The sequence below is a fragment of the Osmerus eperlanus genome, chromosome 5 (assembly GCF_963692335.1).
Source record: "Osmerus eperlanus chromosome 5, fOsmEpe2.1, whole genome shotgun sequence".
Taxonomy (NCBI): domain Eukaryota; kingdom Metazoa; phylum Chordata; class Actinopteri; order Osmeriformes; family Osmeridae; genus Osmerus; species Osmerus eperlanus.
In genome coordinates, this window is record NC_085022.1 from 15,700,788 (window position 1) to 15,717,917 (window position 17,130).

General features: G+C 49.6%; 2 protein-coding genes across 2 annotated transcripts; both read left to right on the forward strand.

The window, feature by feature from the left end:
- Positions 1 to 112: 112 nt before the first annotated feature.
- si:ch211-256a21.4 (uncharacterized) lies at positions 113 to 3,673 on the forward strand. Its single transcript, XM_062461932.1, has 4 exons — positions 113 to 295; positions 588 to 801; positions 1,697 to 1,888; positions 2,551 to 3,673. Exons 2-4 carry the CDS (start codon positions 597 to 599, stop codon positions 2,844 to 2,846), a joined length of 693 nt encoding a protein of 230 aa, XP_062317916.1. The 5' UTR covers positions 113 to 295; positions 588 to 596; the 3' UTR covers positions 2,847 to 3,673.
- An 8,614-nt stretch (positions 3,674 to 12,287) lies between these two features.
- On the forward strand, positions 12,288 to 17,071 carry rag1 (recombination activating 1). The gene is made up of 4 exons (XM_062460816.1): positions 12,288 to 12,292; positions 13,133 to 13,474; positions 13,561 to 14,693; positions 15,304 to 17,071. Exons 1-4 carry the CDS (start codon positions 12,288 to 12,290, stop codon positions 17,052 to 17,054), a joined length of 3,231 nt encoding a protein of 1,076 aa, XP_062316800.1. The 3' UTR covers positions 17,055 to 17,071.
- Positions 17,072 to 17,130: the final 59 nt, after the last annotated feature.

The following is a 17,130-nucleotide window of genomic DNA, read 5'->3' on the forward strand; positions in this document are numbered from 1 at the left end:
TTCCATCTCTGCGATGGGGGAGTACCGGGGGCGGGGCAGGGCCAATACCGACAGAGGGAAAGATCTACAGTGTCATATTCCACACTGTAGATATTTACCTCCGTCGGTAGGTGGTTTATTTGTTCTCTGGCGCTGATGTCACCACTGACAGTCGTTTATCTCCGGTTTTGAAGTAGCTCGCGCATAATCCAAACATCACTGTCAAAGCACGCACTTACTGAAGAACACAGTTCAAGATTTCAAGTTTACACCCTCTTGTCTACAAGATTTTATTGTTCTTCAAACAGGATTAAAGGTAAGATGACTGTTATAATCCTCTCTGCTGGTTAGCCACTTTCTATTTGTTAAAACTTCAGATGTTGAGATGTGTGACCAAAAAAAAAAAAAGATATATTAGCAAATGATGTCAAACTAGTCAAACGTTGCCGTTTTTAAACGCTTTGGATAAAACATTTGCAAAACGTAGGCTTAAGGTAGAAACAGAAAACCTACTGTGAGGGGTGGGATGGTCCACCCCTCACTACCTGTCCCCCTTCCCTCCATCTCCCTCCACTTCACCTCCCCATCTCCTCTCTTCTACCCACCAGTGTAGCAGTATGAAGGAGCTGGAGCTGGAGAACTCCGGGAGTCGATATCGCCTGGCCCAGTCTACTGTGGGCCTACTGGGCTGCCTGTGTGTCACCTACTCTGTGTGGAGTCCTGGCTGGCTGGGCGACAAGGGATTGTGGACTCACTGGAACGCCACAGAGGCAGACCAGACCAGGCCGGCTGGACAACCCTCAGAGGGGCTCTTCTTCAACGGTGAGTGGAGAACGTTGGACGTCTGTCGGGATCCCTAGAACCACTGTCTTCGTCAGCGCTGTGATATAGCTGGTTGTTATTTGTAGCTTTGAGAACATTCTTATCTCCAAGTATCGTGTATGACTGACTCACAGAGATGATAACACTTACAGTGGTGATAACACTTAACACAAAGATATACTATGAAGAACTGAAACCTAGTCATATATAATGATTATTTGTGTTGAGATAGATACATACTAGATAGAGACAGACATACATATATACAATGATACATAGATGCATACATAAGTACAATACAAATAATTAAAGTGGATGATAGTTAAAGAGAAGTACAGCTTGTGAGGCAATAAAGTAGGGTTAGGGTTTATGTGACTTCAGGGTAAAGGTTTTGGACAGACCTACAGTACATTTGGATTGCGCAGGTTTACAGATACATGAACAGGTGGGGACTTGCTCCTGCTGTCGCAGAGAATTGTATGATCGGAATGTATCGGGGAGGGGTCCACGTTCTGTGATAACAGTACTAAATCCTGGCAATTTTTATATAGAATTGAAGTGAATCACGGGAAACTACAAGACTTAATGAAACATTTAGATTCAGACAGTAATTTGAATTGTAATGAAACAGTAAGCTATTCTCTAGTAGGACATTGGAGGTTGATTGAGCTGTTTTTGCTTCTCAGATTCAGGTGTGCAACGACTACTAGTAGGCAGGTATAGACACGCCTGTAAAGCATCGGTAGCATGAAAAAATGCAAATTGTGCTAAAAGCACGATGATGAGCACAGCCACATCATTAATAATGTCTGTCTGAGACCAGAATCGTATGTCACTTACTATACAATCATGAGTCAGTATCCTCAATGTTTGCACGCGTGTGTGTGTATTTCAGTCCTGGAGGCAGAGCGAGTGTTTGCGGTCCTGTCCTTCCTCATGGCGGTGAGCTCTGGAGCTCTGTGTCTTGTCTTCACCTTCTGCTGGACGTCCCGGACGGTGCGCTCCTACTCCAACACGCGCTCGCTGCTCATGGCTGGCCAGGCTCTGTACCCCACCACCCTGCTGCTCCTCACCCTGGGACCCACTGGTCAGTATGGGGCCTCCAGTACACTACAGGGGATGGATGTAGCTTAGCGGTAGAGCTTTTGGTCACATCAACAACGGCCACCATTGTTTCTGTGAGAAAGACAGCAGTGAAAATGTTCCGTGACCAGAGAGAATGGCTTTTTTGCCTTGGCATAAGTAGATGTCATTATGTAGATATATATTCAAAACTTTGGTTGACAAGAAGGTAGCTATCTTCAATTTCTGTTGACCACTTACATTCTGAAAGCTTTTATGCAAAACTGCAGTCATGCCCACCAAGGAGCATTTTTTTTGTCAATGGCCTAGTTTAATCCTATTATTGGAAATAACTTTGCAACTGAGGAAAAATCTGTGGCGCAGGAAGCTCTGTGGTGGTTGAGGAAAAACACAAAAGGACATACTGTGCAACAAACTGACCCAAATCGGCACTGTCAGCGCTGTGGTTGTTGCTAATAGAAGGATCAGTGTGAGCCCATACATGTTCAGGCGTGTGCCAGCCCCCGATTGGGAGGCCCTTGTCTAAGAATAGGTGCACATTTCTCAAATATTAAAACGGATACTTTGATTAAATATCCCCCCTTGTGTGATGGATAGAGACATTGTATGATTGAAGTGTTCCACCGAAGCACTTGAATCATCACTTAATCCCTTCTCTTTCTTCAGGATTTTTCTTCTTTCTCAGCTGGACTCTCTTCACCTATCAGCACTGGTTGGACATAACCCTAACTTCCCTGGGCTCCTCCTATTGGCTTGGGGCCCTGGGCTGGCTTCTGCTATTGGTGGTTCTGCCCGTGGTCTTCCTGGTGGAGCAGTGTGTTGTCCCAGACGTCATCAGTGAACTGATGTTGTGGCAAAAGGAGAGCCAGCTGCCCTACGCCATCCGCTCTCTCAGTGAGGGTCATAATCATGGTAACAAAAGGACTAATAAAGACTTGAGGAGGATCGTCTCTGTACCTTGAGTGAAGGATTGTGGGTAAAAGCTTGACGACTCAACGACAAGGGACTCATCCACAGTTGTCCCTCTGTACCCCATTGGAAGGATTGACTCGGAAGTTTGATCTGGAGTTTCTGTCTTCTGGACTTTGCTGGAATCATCTCAATGAGGCTACTGGGACACCTATTCCTTGTTGGATGAGCTGCAATATGGAAGATGTTAAACGTTTGTGCTACTCTGGTGCCCTCTTGTGGGGATCAAGAGCTAGGGTCATTGTGGGAAAACCACCTCTTACTAATGCTTCTACGTGTAGCTAAGTTCCCAGTTTGGAGAAATGTAAAAACAGTAAAACTATAAGCCGTCATTGACACTTATTGACAATAGCATTGATTTGATGTCTTTGCATTTCTTTATCAGAGTCTGTCCATTGGTGTTCCCAGTGCCATGTGACCTACATTGCAAATGTGACCTTTTTCTTACCAGTCTTGTGATATCACTAACAAAGGTCGAATGAATGCTATGAAAGGTGCTAGTTTCCTATATCCTACCCTATATTAAGGATGTCAACACACTCATGTAATGCTACACACAAGCTGACCATATCCTCTTAGGATGTAGAATTACATTTACAGGGCATCGCTGACTATTAAAAACAGTCAGCTTGATCTGTGATAAATATTGTTCACTTGCTCCTTTTGATCATATATTCTTATAGGAATATGTAAACCTATAGATTCAAATGTTACAGAACTCTAAATATAGTCTCGTTCTCAGAATGTACAGCTTTGTATGTATGCCAAACATGATTTTAAGACATTGAAAAACATTGTGTGAGCATAATGGTATCCATAAATTCTCTATATGTTTGTCAAAGCTACCGAGTCCTAATATTTTGTGGATCTGTGCAGTGAACAGGATAAAGCTGCACACATAACTGCACCTGGCTCAGACAGGGTGCGTTGACGGGTTTCCTTGGTCTGGTTTCGGTTCATCCTAGGTTGTGACTGTCCTCAGCTGTACCGAGCCTCTGGATTCCAGACTCAAGCCCTTCAAAGCCATGTTTACCTCCCTCTTCTCCGCTAAGAGGAGCTTTGTGGGTAGACTGTCCTGCCAGCCTCCTGCCAGCCTTCCCCATCTCCTCTGTTCTCTCCTCTATGTCTCTGCCAGCTGGCTCCAGCTCTGCCGAGCCACTGGACTAGACCGGCCCCACCTCCAGTCCTCTAAGTCCCTGTTTACCCAACTCCCTTCCCCAGGTAGACAGTGGGAAGCAGGGTGCTGGCGTGCCAGCGTTTGCAGTCTGAACCCCCCAAAGTGAAGGAGAATTAACTCGCTCTGACTCAGCTAATTGGGCATTAATCAGGTGTTGGTCTAATTAAAGGCAGTTCCGCCCTGTTGGCGCCTGGTAATGAGGATGTTATTAAATCCATAGAGGATGTTAGTCTCCATTTCAATTCACCATTGGGGCTGCAGACTTTAATTGGTGTTTGAATCAGGGAACAATCCTTGAAGGTCATCCTGCTTGAGTATCCCGATCTCATAACATCTTCAGCCGGGGTGCACGGCTCTTCTCTTCACGTCCTTAACCCTTGTGTTATCTTCGGGTCATTCTGACCCATCAGTCATTGTGACCCACCGTCGTATTGCGACAGATTTACCGCATACAAAGACAAAGTGAAGCATTTTCTTTTAACCGTTGGGCTGTCTCAGACCCCCCACATTGCAAAGGTTAAAAGAAAATTATTTTAATTTGTTTTTGTATTGGGTAAAATTGGGTAAACACAACGATGGTTCGTTATGAACCTTTGGGTCATGTGACCCGAAGGCAGCACGAGGGTTAATAGATAGGAGGATGACGTTTAGTTGCATCCACACGTGTCTGTTTGCTCTTTGTTCTGAGTGTGCTTCCGGACATGAGGAGATGTGGCTGTGCTCCTCAAGTAGGCCCTTCATGTCATGTAGCTATACAGCTCATGGCAACTTTCATCATGTTGCAATGTGAATCTGGTCCTTTATGTCCTGTGTAGAGGAGCTCTACAGCTGCGCTCTACCTGCCCAGAGACATCGGGGGGGGGGGGGGTGGGGGGGGGGGGACACTGTGTCCTAGGGGCCCACCCATCCCATGTCATCCAGACACCCCCCACTCTCACCCCTTCCCTCGAGCTAGAGAGTGACAGAAGGTTGACAGTCAGACAAACAGAGTCTGAGTAAGAGAGACAGATCATGCCAGTGAAGACAGACAGAGAGAGGCAGACGACCGAAAGAGAGAGAAATAGAGAAAGAGAGAGAGAGGGTGTGCGCCACAATGGTATCAATCATGGCGGGCGGTATGATTGAATGGCCCGCCTGCCAGCGTGGGGCTGCTGCCCCCGGCAACGTGTGTTGAACAGTGCCCGGGCTTCACTGTGGCTCGTCCTATCAATTAGAGACCAATTACACAACCATGTCCTGCTAATTATGCAGCCTTGCAGTGCCAATCCTGTGTACGTGTGCTTGTGTGTGGGTGTACGTGTATGTGTGTTTCTGTGTATGTGTGTGCGCGTGTTTATCAAGATAAATAAATAAAGACGCTTGCTGCCAATGCGACACAGGCCTAATCAGATTTTCAGAGCTGTAAGTTAGTGTTCCAGAAATGGAGTGGAGAGGAAGGAGAGCGAGAGAAAGACAGAGAGAAAGAGAGGGGGAGGGAAGGAGGGAGGGAGGGAGTGTTGTTTTCCTGCTTGGCCTCTTGGTGGTGCTGATGCCACACCTGTGCTAACATGAGACTTCTGACAGGATGCGAGAAGACGAAAACATTTTATGCTTTCATCTGATGAGTAATAAAATCACAGAGGATGGACTGTTGCACTATGTGTGTGTATGTGTATGTATGTGTGTATGTATGTATGTGTGTTTGTGTGCATTTGTACATGCACGCGTACTTGATATTTTCGGTGTCTACAAATAATTATGAAGTATTTTCCGAATATTTGGTTTGAGTCGGAATTCACTGGGCTACTTAATGAGTCAGGTTTGTTTTGGCTGGGTCTTGGAGCATGATAAATTATGAAAGAAAGTGAAAACTCGATGCTCTTGACAGTTTAATTTCAGTGTGGTTTATATCATTCATGCGGAATAATTGTAACTTCTCTAACAGGTTAACGCTGTTTTGTTCAGAGCAGAGACAGCACAAGAACAAGACAGCAGGGGAGACACAAAGCAGATGATCAGAGAGGGAATGGGGAGAAATGGAGAGAGGACTTCAGATGTGACGAGTTACTGTGGCTTCACATGGAGTGCCTGAAGTCTTGCCGAAGTCTTGTTGTGTCTGTTAACCATCTATTAACGGCCAGTCTTCATCCTCTTTCCTCTCTCCCTGACCTTCTCTCCTTGCCTGTCTGTACCTGCCTCTCTCTCCGTACCCCTCCCCCCTTCTTCTCTCTGCCTCTCCATTGCTGCATCCTTCTCTTTAATCCCCCCTCTCTCTACTCCCTCCATCCCTGCCTCACTCTCTCTCCCTACCCTCCACCCCGCCCCAACCCCGGTCTCTCGCCTAGCTTCCCCATCCCTGCCTACCTCTCTCCCAACCAAACCCAACACCCTTCTATCCCTAACACCAGATCTCTCCTTGCCTGTCTTTACTCACCTCTCCAACCCTAGAGGACACATTTAGGGGTGCTTGAGAGCTGTGCTGGCCAAGCTGCTCCTCTGCTCCAGCTTTGATGCAGTAAAAAGCAGACATAGGCAGTCTGCTCGGCGCACTACCTTCAATTCCACTCAATAGACGCGGTCACTCTTTGTAAACGGGAATGTCGGGGGACTTCATCTAAATTTGGTCCTGTTGCTGGAGAGGGAGACAGGCTGGGGGAGTGCGAGGAGCTCACCCTGCATCCTGGTGGCCTTCAGTCCATCCTTCTCTCAGAGAGGACTGTCTGTTTCTTGCGTAGAATCTTAAACGTGCCTTTACTCTTTGTTATAAACATCTCTCCCAGACCCCCTTGCCGATAACATTAGGTTCAAAAGCAACAGAGAGAGAGAAAGAGTGAGAGAGAAAGAGAGAGTTTTTGTTTGCGAATACCTGTGTTTTCATTTCGAAAATGTAAGGTATGCTTGATTGGTGTGTGTGTGTGTGTGTTTAAGGCATATGCCAAAATCGAAGCCATTCTGTAAGACACAATGAGAATGAATGCTTTGTGCATGCGAGTGTGCGTGTGCGCGCGTGTTCTCCATTTGGACATCTCTGTCCAGACAATAGGGCCATATCTTCATTCTCCCGCTTCTATTCATCCCTCCGCCACCTGCAGCCTGTCTCCCTGCTTATCTCTCTGTGACCAAGGAAATTAAATTACAAATATAATCACTCGGTGCCAGTTACTTTAACTGTAAGACTCTGCTTTGCATATAGAGTGTGCTTGCTTTGGAGACAAGTGGTGCAAAGTTACTCATAGGCCTATTTGTGATAATGGGCTATGCCCTACTTGGGGAAGTCACACACTGTCTTTCACAATGACAGTGGTATTGGGAGGAGAACAGTCGAGCGAGGGGAGGGGATTGGGAGGGAGAAACGGGTACAGCTATCCAGACCAACACATTTCTTTACTTAGTACTAAGTGATTGATGGCTAATGTGGTGTGCACATGCTGAGGCACACACCTTCTCACACATTCTGAAAAATAAGTTACTGTTTTATTCACAATCAGGCCTCCACAATCATAACCTCTCAGTGGTTATGTTTCGGAAACTAACTAATCTATGGGGTACAATCCAACAACAACAATCCAATCATAGATAACTACTCACCCATCTAATGTAATAACTACTTACCTGTTTACTGTAATAACTACTCTCCTGTTTACAGTAATAACTACTCTCCTATTTACAGTAATAACTACTCTCCTGTTTACAGTACAGGCTGAAGCACCTGACTGCACTGGTGTTATGTCTACCTGGGGTGAATAAGGTGAATCATGACATGTAGACTGGGTGAATGTGGAAACACAAATAGAGAATAGAGTTGAGCATGTCATTGCACTAGAACCTCATTCCTTGCTATCTCAACAGCACTTCCCATTGCATCATAGTCCAACTCCAGTTTTCTTGAGCTGTGAAGCTGATGGCTCCACACCAGTTGTAAATGGGGCACTCACACAACACAGATGCGATAGGAAGAAGAGGCATCCTCTCTCTTTTACTGCCTGCAGGCACTGACAGGAGGCTGAGCAGAGATATTATTATTGGCTGATCTCTACTGAGTGTTGCTCTGCTTGTTTTGGGAGTGACGTCACCCCGCTGAATGCACCTTCCAAACGGGGCCGAGTGCCTCTGAAGAACACGTTGGTGAGAGAGGCCTAGGTAGGCAGATTTATCTGCTTCCTGCTAGGTTAGATGAGTCACTGTGGCTTTGATCAAACTTTTACCACCACCTGCTATTCTCTTATTTGGTCTCGCACAGGATTCAGCCTGCAAATGACAGCCCCCCCCCCCACCACCACCTTCGCAAGCCTCCGATGTCACCATATCACATTACATAATACCCCCCTCCATCCCCTCCATCCTTGCATAATCAAACTGTGTATCAGTTTAAAGATCAGTCACTCTAAATCGGCCCGGCATCAGTCGGTGTCAAAGCTCCATTGTTTCCCGTCTGAGCAGTGAAAAGGCCACGGTCATACTGGCATTTCCAATAATGGACTTTCGAGTTAAAAGGACAGGAGTATAATACGTGGATCCATGCGTGGGAGCAGGGCCATTTGTCTGGCTGGGAGTGGAGACTAGGGACACTGGGGAGTGAGAGAGCTGACAGACTACAGCTCTGCTCTTTTCACACTTCCCAGCTCGCAGAGGCAATGAGAGAGAAAGAGAGAGAGAGAGAGAGAGAGAGAGAGAGAGAGAGAGAGAAGAAACAGACAGGGGCACAGAGAAAGACAGGGACAGGGAGGAGAGTGGATGCGTGGTCGACTTTCCGAGTTTGCCATCGTGACGCAATCCTACTCCAGCTGACAGAGCGGCTGTGTAAATCGACGTTAGTTTCGAAGACAATACTAATACATGATTAAACAAAAAACAACTCTACCGAGCGGGTGTTTACCAAGCCAGGATCCCCTGGCAGCATGGGGGCCCCCTTCCTCGCACGGGGGAAATCTACATTTAATTAACACAGAATTAAAGAGCATTGTTATTTTGATTAAAGACACTGGGCCATATTCCCCAGTCTGCCCTGGTGTTCCCGGAGCCGGCTTAGGGTGTAATTTCATGTGGGTTACAGAGACAGGATCAGGCCCATCTGGACGGTCTGCCTCTCTCTCAGACGCAGGCCTCACTTCCTTATGGGTCAGCCCTCATACACACACACACACACATAAACACACACGCATTCACACAAACACCTTCTTTCCCCTCTTTCGCCCAAGCTTGACCGCGGATTTGTCCGTGTTTTCCGCCGTTCTGCGTCTGGGTGTCGCCTGTGAAGACAAACGCAGCAGTCTTGTGCGCTTCGGCTCTCCACTAAGGCTCCATCAGTCAGAACAGGAGGGCACAAGCCCAGCCAAGTCAAACAGGGTCACGCAACACAGCCCGCCCCCTCCAAGGCCCCCAGACTCCATCCGTCAGCTCAGCTGTCCCCTGGCTGTCGCTGTGTGATTACAGGGGCACCTACCTGGAGGAGAGCGAGAGGGGATGATGAGTGATGAAGCCCTCCCATTCCCATAACCCCATTAATGATTATTAGCAAAAACCTGTGGTAAGGGCGAGAAGAGGGGGACGCGCCAGAGAGACGGGGAGAGAGACGGATGAGGGGGGAATGAGAGGTGGCGAGAGGGAGTCAGGCAGGTTGCTTTGACGGATGCCTGCGCATCGGGGTCCGCCTCCTCGAGTATTCATGTCCCAAATCATCTCTCAGGAAGAGGGATGGAGGAGGGGACGGACAGTGGGAGTCGACGCCACCGGCAGTTCACTTAGATCCTGGACGGGTGTGGACAAGAGAGGGAACCTTTTCAGACAGGAGTTGGTAGATTTCCACTCATAGGCCTGTGTATTCGTCTCCAGCCCCCAATAGCTTGGTACCAGTTCTATTCAGCTGTTTGGTAGAGCTACCGTAGACCAATGGAGAAGGAATGATCTCAGTGGAAGAGTAGATAAAGAGATTTTATTTGGAATACTCAGTCTCAGCCTCCGTGTGACTCCTTCAGCTCTCGCACATTTTCCTCTGAGGATCTTTGTTTCGAATCAGACGGAGGAGAGTGTGTCTGGGGTTGAACTCTTGGCCTCGACCTTGCTTTTGTGTGCGATACAAAACGATCCCTTTTGTGCTCTTACTCTGAGCTTAGCCTGTTATCCTGCGTAACTCCTGAACAACTGAACTATCTTCCTCGCTTCCTCGCTCTCTCTGTCTCTCTCTCCATCTCTCCCTCTTGCTCTCCCTCTCTCTCTCTCTCTCTCTCTCTCTCTCTCTCTCTCTCTCTCTCTCTCTCTCTGTCTCTCTCTCTCTCTCTCTCTCTCTCTCTCTCTCTCTCTCTCTCTCTCTCTCACAGAGAAAACCACTTCATCTTGATGTTTTCGGAGTCTAGCTTCGCGTGGACCCCACCTTCCTACCCAACCACAGACCCCCTTCCCAAGCCCCACCTCCTCCCCCAGTCCTGCTCCTCAAACTCATAACACTGCACGCCAGCTGCCTGTCTCTGCCAGGCCTTCCTCCCATTCATCAAACTGTCATTGACTTGATCAATAACAAGTCAATTAGCAAACACACCGAGAACGAGTCTCAGTGGGCCTCTTGCTTGTTTTTCAGACAGACATCTGCAGATCTGTCCCTCTTTGCCAACGAGACGAGCACCCTGCAATCCTTAGAAGCAGGTACCAAACTTCTGTCTCATGCACAGGCTTGGACCATCTCTACAATCTATCACTTGTACGCCCCAATTTATATCACAGACTGTTAGAAGCGTGGCCTATATTCTCTGATCAACCCCATTAAATTTTGAATGAGTGTTAGGAAAAACCGCAAGAGCTTTTATCTCTATTTCCGAAAGTTATCTGTGATATGGCTCCGGCTACCCCTGCAGTTCTTTGTTCGAGTCTGTTTTTTGCAAAACCAAATACCACGACCATCAGAAAGACCAATACACGGCACAGTCTCCTTGTTCCCTGTTAGGCAGAGATGAGAAGGAAAGACCAAACGCGTGTGTCTACGTCTGTGCGCGTGCGTGTGAGCGTGTGTGTGTGTGCGTGCGTGGGTGTCTGTACGTGTGTGTCTGTGAGTGTCTGCGCACGGGTACTTTTGTGTGTCTGCGTGCTTCCGTGTGTGTGTGTCTGCATGTGTGTGTGTGTGTGTGTGGGCCTCTGTGTGTGTGTATCTGGCGGCCGCTGACTGTGTGTCTAATGACTTGGCTGGCAGATTCAGCGCAGTGGTGAGGAGGTCCCGCGGTGAGGAGGCCAGATTAATCCTCTGGATGAATTCAAACAAGAGGGATCTCAGGCAAATACGCTGTCTACCCATGGAGGCAAATAATCAAATAATTCTGCTTAATTAGCTCTCACCCATAATGGAGACAAAGAGACGGCAGTTGGAGAAACGAAAACAACTCTCTGATCGCCCTGGAAGTATAACACAACCGGCCTAAATTAAAGATCAAGTCCACTCTTCAGTTCTCTGACAGTGCTAAAGTCTGCCTGTACATTTTGGTCACAAACTTCAACCACCGCCAATGTTATAACTGTGACCTTGAGATGTTTGGGAGGATCCTTCTTAGCTTTCTTAGTTTTCCCCCTAAAAATGAAGAGAAGAATTCTCTTCATTCTTATTCCTTATTCTTATGTCATTATTTGGTTTATCAACTGCTCTTTTATGTCAGTGCACAAGACGTGCAGACCAGCGTGCGTGTGAATTCCAGCAGTAGCAGGGATGCGCTAGGCGGCCCCTCGCACTCCCACTGCCCCAGTAGGCCTAACCGTTTGTTTAGTGTCTCGCTCCTTTCACAGTTTGGACCACCTGGCTGAGGTGAGTCTGCAGATGGAAGCCAAGAGGAGAGGAGGGAGAGGTGACAAACAGGAGTCCCCAGCTGTGGAGAAGGATCGTGTGTTTGAGGTGAGGGTTATGTGTGTGTGTGTGTGTGAGGGTTAACCTCATGTTTTTTTTTTTTTTCTGTTCAGCTGCATGTCTCCCAGGTGTCAGTATTTGTCCGTTGGGATACCCTGACAAGAGTATAAATATCAGGGAGATGGAAAGAGAGAAAGATCCTGGAGAGACGGTCCTGAACAAGAGACGCACCAAGTCAAGTAACAGAGACATCAGCACACACAGACACGCACAGACTCTGGCATCGAGGCTGCCCCTGTGCTCCCATGCAGAGAGGACCCCCCAGGGGGCCAGACGCCAGCTGAGACTGAAAAACAAGGTAAGGACCCAGCTGATACACACACACACACACAGGCTCAGCTGTTTGTCTGTGTGTAGAGTTCAGAGAGAGAGAGAGAGAGATCGAGAAAGACAGCTATGGGGTGAGGATGGCTGCTAGACCCAACCCTGGGAAAATACTGAGAACTTTGTTTAAATGGAGACATGGACATTACCACTGTCTGCGCACTGTGGGGCTGCTACGGTAAGCATCAGCTAGGAGGGCTATTCATTTATGGATTCATTTGCTAGATGAATCCAGTCAAGATTGTCAGTGGGAAGTATTGTGTTTTGAAACAAATGCGTTCTAAAATTGAAAGAAATACAGACCTTTGTAATAGTTCACATGAAAGTTTCTTGTTTGCCTGTCCTCTTTCTTGGTCAATAACTTTGTATTATCAAACTCGAGTTTCTACCTCTCATTTTTTCTTGTACTTTAAATGCCAGTTTGTGGCTCCTTGGGGTCCAATTCAGGCTCCAGCCAAGAAAATGACTAATATAATTGATTGACAGCCTTGTAGGAATATGGGCGGCCATTTAGAAAACTTGCTGTGTCCAAGGGAACAAGACAGTGTTTCCCTGAGCGATGGGCTCGGAGACGAGAGAAAGGACGTTTTTCGGTTGTGTATCGATCCCTGAGTACTTGTCTCATGCATTTTACAGAAGATCTAAATGCCACTTATGGTATAATGCAGCTTGCTGGGACCCGGCTCAGTGTTAGACTCAGTGTAAAGATTCCAGACGACTTTGTACATAAATTCCACGAGAACCAAGTAAAGCCATTGTGTCATGGGTTTAACTGAAGGAATACTCTGGAAATGTGTGAGGATTTGCACGTCTTAATCCCTTCTCTGTACCCGCTTAATGTGCTTGTCTAAGAAAAGGTTTCCCAGCTTGGGCAATCCATCTGTCTGACCTCTCCTTTTCTGTGGTGTGCTCTCCAGGACCAAGGCCCGTGCTCACAACATGGGGGAGGACCCCAGACTCTCCATGCCCGCTGAGCTGCATCACCCACATGCCAAGTTCTCAAACTGGAAGTTTAAGCTGTTCCGGGTCAAATCCATGGAGAGAGCCCCCCTGCCTGGTGATGTGCAGCCTGAGACAGGGCCACTGGCTGGGGTGGTGACCCCATCAGGCCTGGGGGAGACTGTGGAGGAGGTGGTGGGTCTCCCGGGGAGTGTGATGAGCCTGTGTCTGGGGAGTAAGAGCAAGGAGAATGTAGAGGGCCCAGAGCAGAGAGTGGATCTGAAACTACAGGAGATGGACACCCACATGAACCACCTCAGGTCAGTAAATACACACAATATGTTTCACAAAACCCCAAACTTTTCGTGTGTATTGATGCATGTTTATTCTCTCTGCCTGTGCACAGGTGTCTGTGCCGTCTGTGTGGAACAGCGCTCAGGAAAGCCAAAGGTCCGGAGCATGAGGTCCAGGGGTCTCTTGATGAGGCCAGTAGGGGGGCCTTGCGCCGAATGGGTTGCAAAGCCACCGTTTGGTCAGAGGTCATCCTCAAAGTCTTCAAAGTGGATGTGACGGGGGACTTGGAGACTCTCCACCCACTGTCCTTCTGCCACCGCTGCTGGACCGCGGCCATGAGAGGAGGAGGCTTCTGCAGCTTCTCCAGAACCCGGGTCCCGGCATGGAGACCCCACTCCCCCCTCTGTCCCCTCTGCCACCCCAGGAAACCCTCCCTCCAGCGGAGAGGCAGGAAGAGGAGAAAGCCCCCGCGTGGAGCTCAGCGTCTCACGAAGAGGACCAAGTGGGACTTGCAGGACAGCACAGCCACAGGGGAGAAGAAGGCAGGAAAACCAGGACCAGACCACCACCAAGGTCCTGGTAGATGGGTAAGACCCAGCGCCCAAAAAGCCCAGTGGGTCAAGACCATCACCCACTGCCAGCAGGATCACTTCAGCGCCAGGCTTCTCCCCGACAAGCTCCCGGTGGACTTCCAGAACTCGGTCACCTGCCAGGTGTGTGACCACCTGCTCTCCGACCCCGTCCAGTCCCCCTGCAGACACCTGTTCTGCCGCGGCTGCATCCTGAAGTACAGCCGAGTTCTGGGGGCCCACTGCCCGGCCTGCACCCTGCCCTGCTCCCCTGCTGACCTCACAACCCCCACCAAGGCCTTCCTGGCAGTGCTGCACTCTCTCCCCCTGCTCTGCCCCAGGGAGGGCTGCGGGGAGCTGGTGAGGCTGGATCTGTTCAGGGCGCACTGTTTGGCCCACCAGCTGGAGGAGGAGGAGAAGGACCAGTGGCCCCCGGAGAGGAGTGCCAACAGCTACCTGCCCGTCAACAAGGGAGGAAGACCACGGCAGCACCTGTTATCCCTGACGCGCCGCGCTCAGAAGCACCGCCTAAAGGACCTGAAGACCCACGTGAAAATGTTTGCGGACAAAGAGGAGGGAGGAGACATCAAGTCTGTCTGCCTCACGCTGTTCCTGCTGGCGCTGAGGGCGGGGAACGAGCATCGCCAGGCCGACGAGCTGGAAGCCATGATGCAAGGTAACGGTTCCCTTCTTTTCCAACTCGAAACTTTGTCTGATGTTACTGACAGATCTAGCCTGAACGGAAAAACTCAAATAATTAATGATGTGCACACGGCACACAAAGAATGCCAGGTGGTTTGTGCTGTATTCCATAAAGGGAGAGGTTTAATTAATCAGCTAAAGGAGGAAAGGCACAGGCCTGTCTCTCCTCCCTCTGTCAGCTTCCGTTTTTCCCAACACCATCTCCCTCTTCACTCCCTCGCCCTTTAATGCACAATGTCAAGGACCTTTTAGGATCACAGCAACAGCACTTGCATCTATGACAAAGACAGCAGCCCCATCCTCTCCTCTGGGGAAAAGAGAACAGCTGGTGTCTGTTTTCATCTGTAGCCAATACATCACTTTTACCCGCTCTGTCGATTCACCCTCTGTCCCGTTGTAACATTTATAATGATGGCAAATCGAGAGTTTAAACATGGAACCGTTGCATACTGTAATTATCTTAAAAGTGCTTCATTATGCTGGTGGACTGCCGAAGACAACACAGTGGAAAATGCAATATCTATAATTCTCTTTCCCTCTCCCCCGTTTCTCATTTTCTCTACCCTGTCTTGCTCTCCCCCCAGGCAGAGGTTTTGGCTTGCATCCGGCAGTGTGTCTGGCCATCCGGGTCAACACCTTCTTGAGCTGCAGCCAATACCACAAGATGTACCGCACGGTCAAGGCCACTAGTGGGCGCCAGATTTTCCAGCCACTGCACACCCTACGCAATGCAGAGAAGGAGCTCCTCCCTGGCTATCATCCCTTCGAATGGCAGCCGGCCCTCCGGAACGTTTCCCCAGCCTGTCAGGTGGGCATCATCGACGGCCTGTCAGGATGGACGGCTTCGGTGGACGACTCCCCAGCGGACACCATCTCGCGGAGGTTCCGCTACGACGTGGCTCTGGTGTCTGCCCTGAAGGACCTGGAGGAGGACATCGTGGAGGGCTTGAGGGAGCACGGCCTGGAAGACAGTTCCTGCACCTCCGGCTTCACCGTGACCATCAAGGAGTCCTGTGATGGCATGGGGGACGTCAGTGAGAAGCACGGAGGGGGGCCGGCCATTCCTGAAAAGGCCGTCCGCTTCTCCTTCACCGTCATGTCCGTGTCCGTCCTGGCCGAGGGGGAGGAGGAAGCGGTCACCGTCTTCAGAGAGCAGAAGCCCAACTCGGAGATGTCCTGCAAACCTCTCTGCCTGATGTTTGTGGACGAGTCGGACCACGAGACCCTGACGGCCATCTTGGGGCCTGTGGTGGCCGAGAGGAACGCCATGAAGAACAGCCGCCTCATCCTGGCCATGGGCGGCCTCCCTCGCTCCTTCCGCTTCCACTTCAGGGGCACGGGCTATGATGAGAAGATGGTGCGCGAGATGGAGGGCCTGGAGGCCTCAGGCTCCACCTACGTCTGCACCCTCTGCGACGCCACCAGAGCTGAGGCCTCCCAAAACATGGTGCTCCACTCAGTCACCCGCAGCCACGACGAGAACCTGGACCGCTACGAGATGTGGAGGAGCAACCCCTACTCTGAATCGGCGGACGAGCTGCGAGACCGGGTGAAAGGGGTCTCCGCCAAGCCCTTCATGGAGACCCAGCCCACATTGGACGCGCTGCACTGTGACATCGGCAACGCCACCGAGTTCTACAAGATCTTCCAGGACGAGATCGGGGAGGTGCATTGCAGGCCCAACCCGAGCAGGGAGGAGCGTCGGAGCTGGAGGGCGGCTCTGGACAAGCAGCTCAGGAAGAAGATGAAGCTGAAGCCTGTGATGAGGATGAACGGAAACTTTGCCCGGCGACTGATGACGGCGGAGGCGGTGGAGGTGGTGTGCGAGCTGGTGCCGTCGCAGCAGCGGAGCGAAGCCCTCAGGGAGCTGATGAACCTCTACCTCCAGATGAAGCCTGTCTGGCGCGCCACGTGCCCAGCCAAAGAGTGCCCCGACCAGCTGTGTCGCTACAGCTTCAACTCCCAGCGCTTTGCTGATCTCCTCTCTTCCACCTTCAAGTACAGGTACGACGGGAAGATCACCAACTACCTCCACAAGACTCTGGCCCACGTTCCTGAAATCATAGAGAGAGATGGCTCCATCGGGGCCTGGGCCAGTGAGGGGAACGAGTCGGGAAACAAATTGTTCAGGCGGTTCCGAAAGATGAATGCCCGCCAGTCCAAGGCATTTGAGCTTGAAGATGTGCTGAAACACCATTGGCTCTATACCTCAAAGTACCTACAGAAGTTCATGGAAGCTCACCGCAATTCTGCAAAGGCTTTTCAGGCAACCATCGACCCAGTGGAAACACAAGATGATACTGACATGTCCCTGGATGTCCCAGATTTTTTATAACACTGATATCCTGAGTGTGTACCTTTACTGAATGACTTTATTACTTGATGGGGTGTTTACATTTTACTTGCATTCT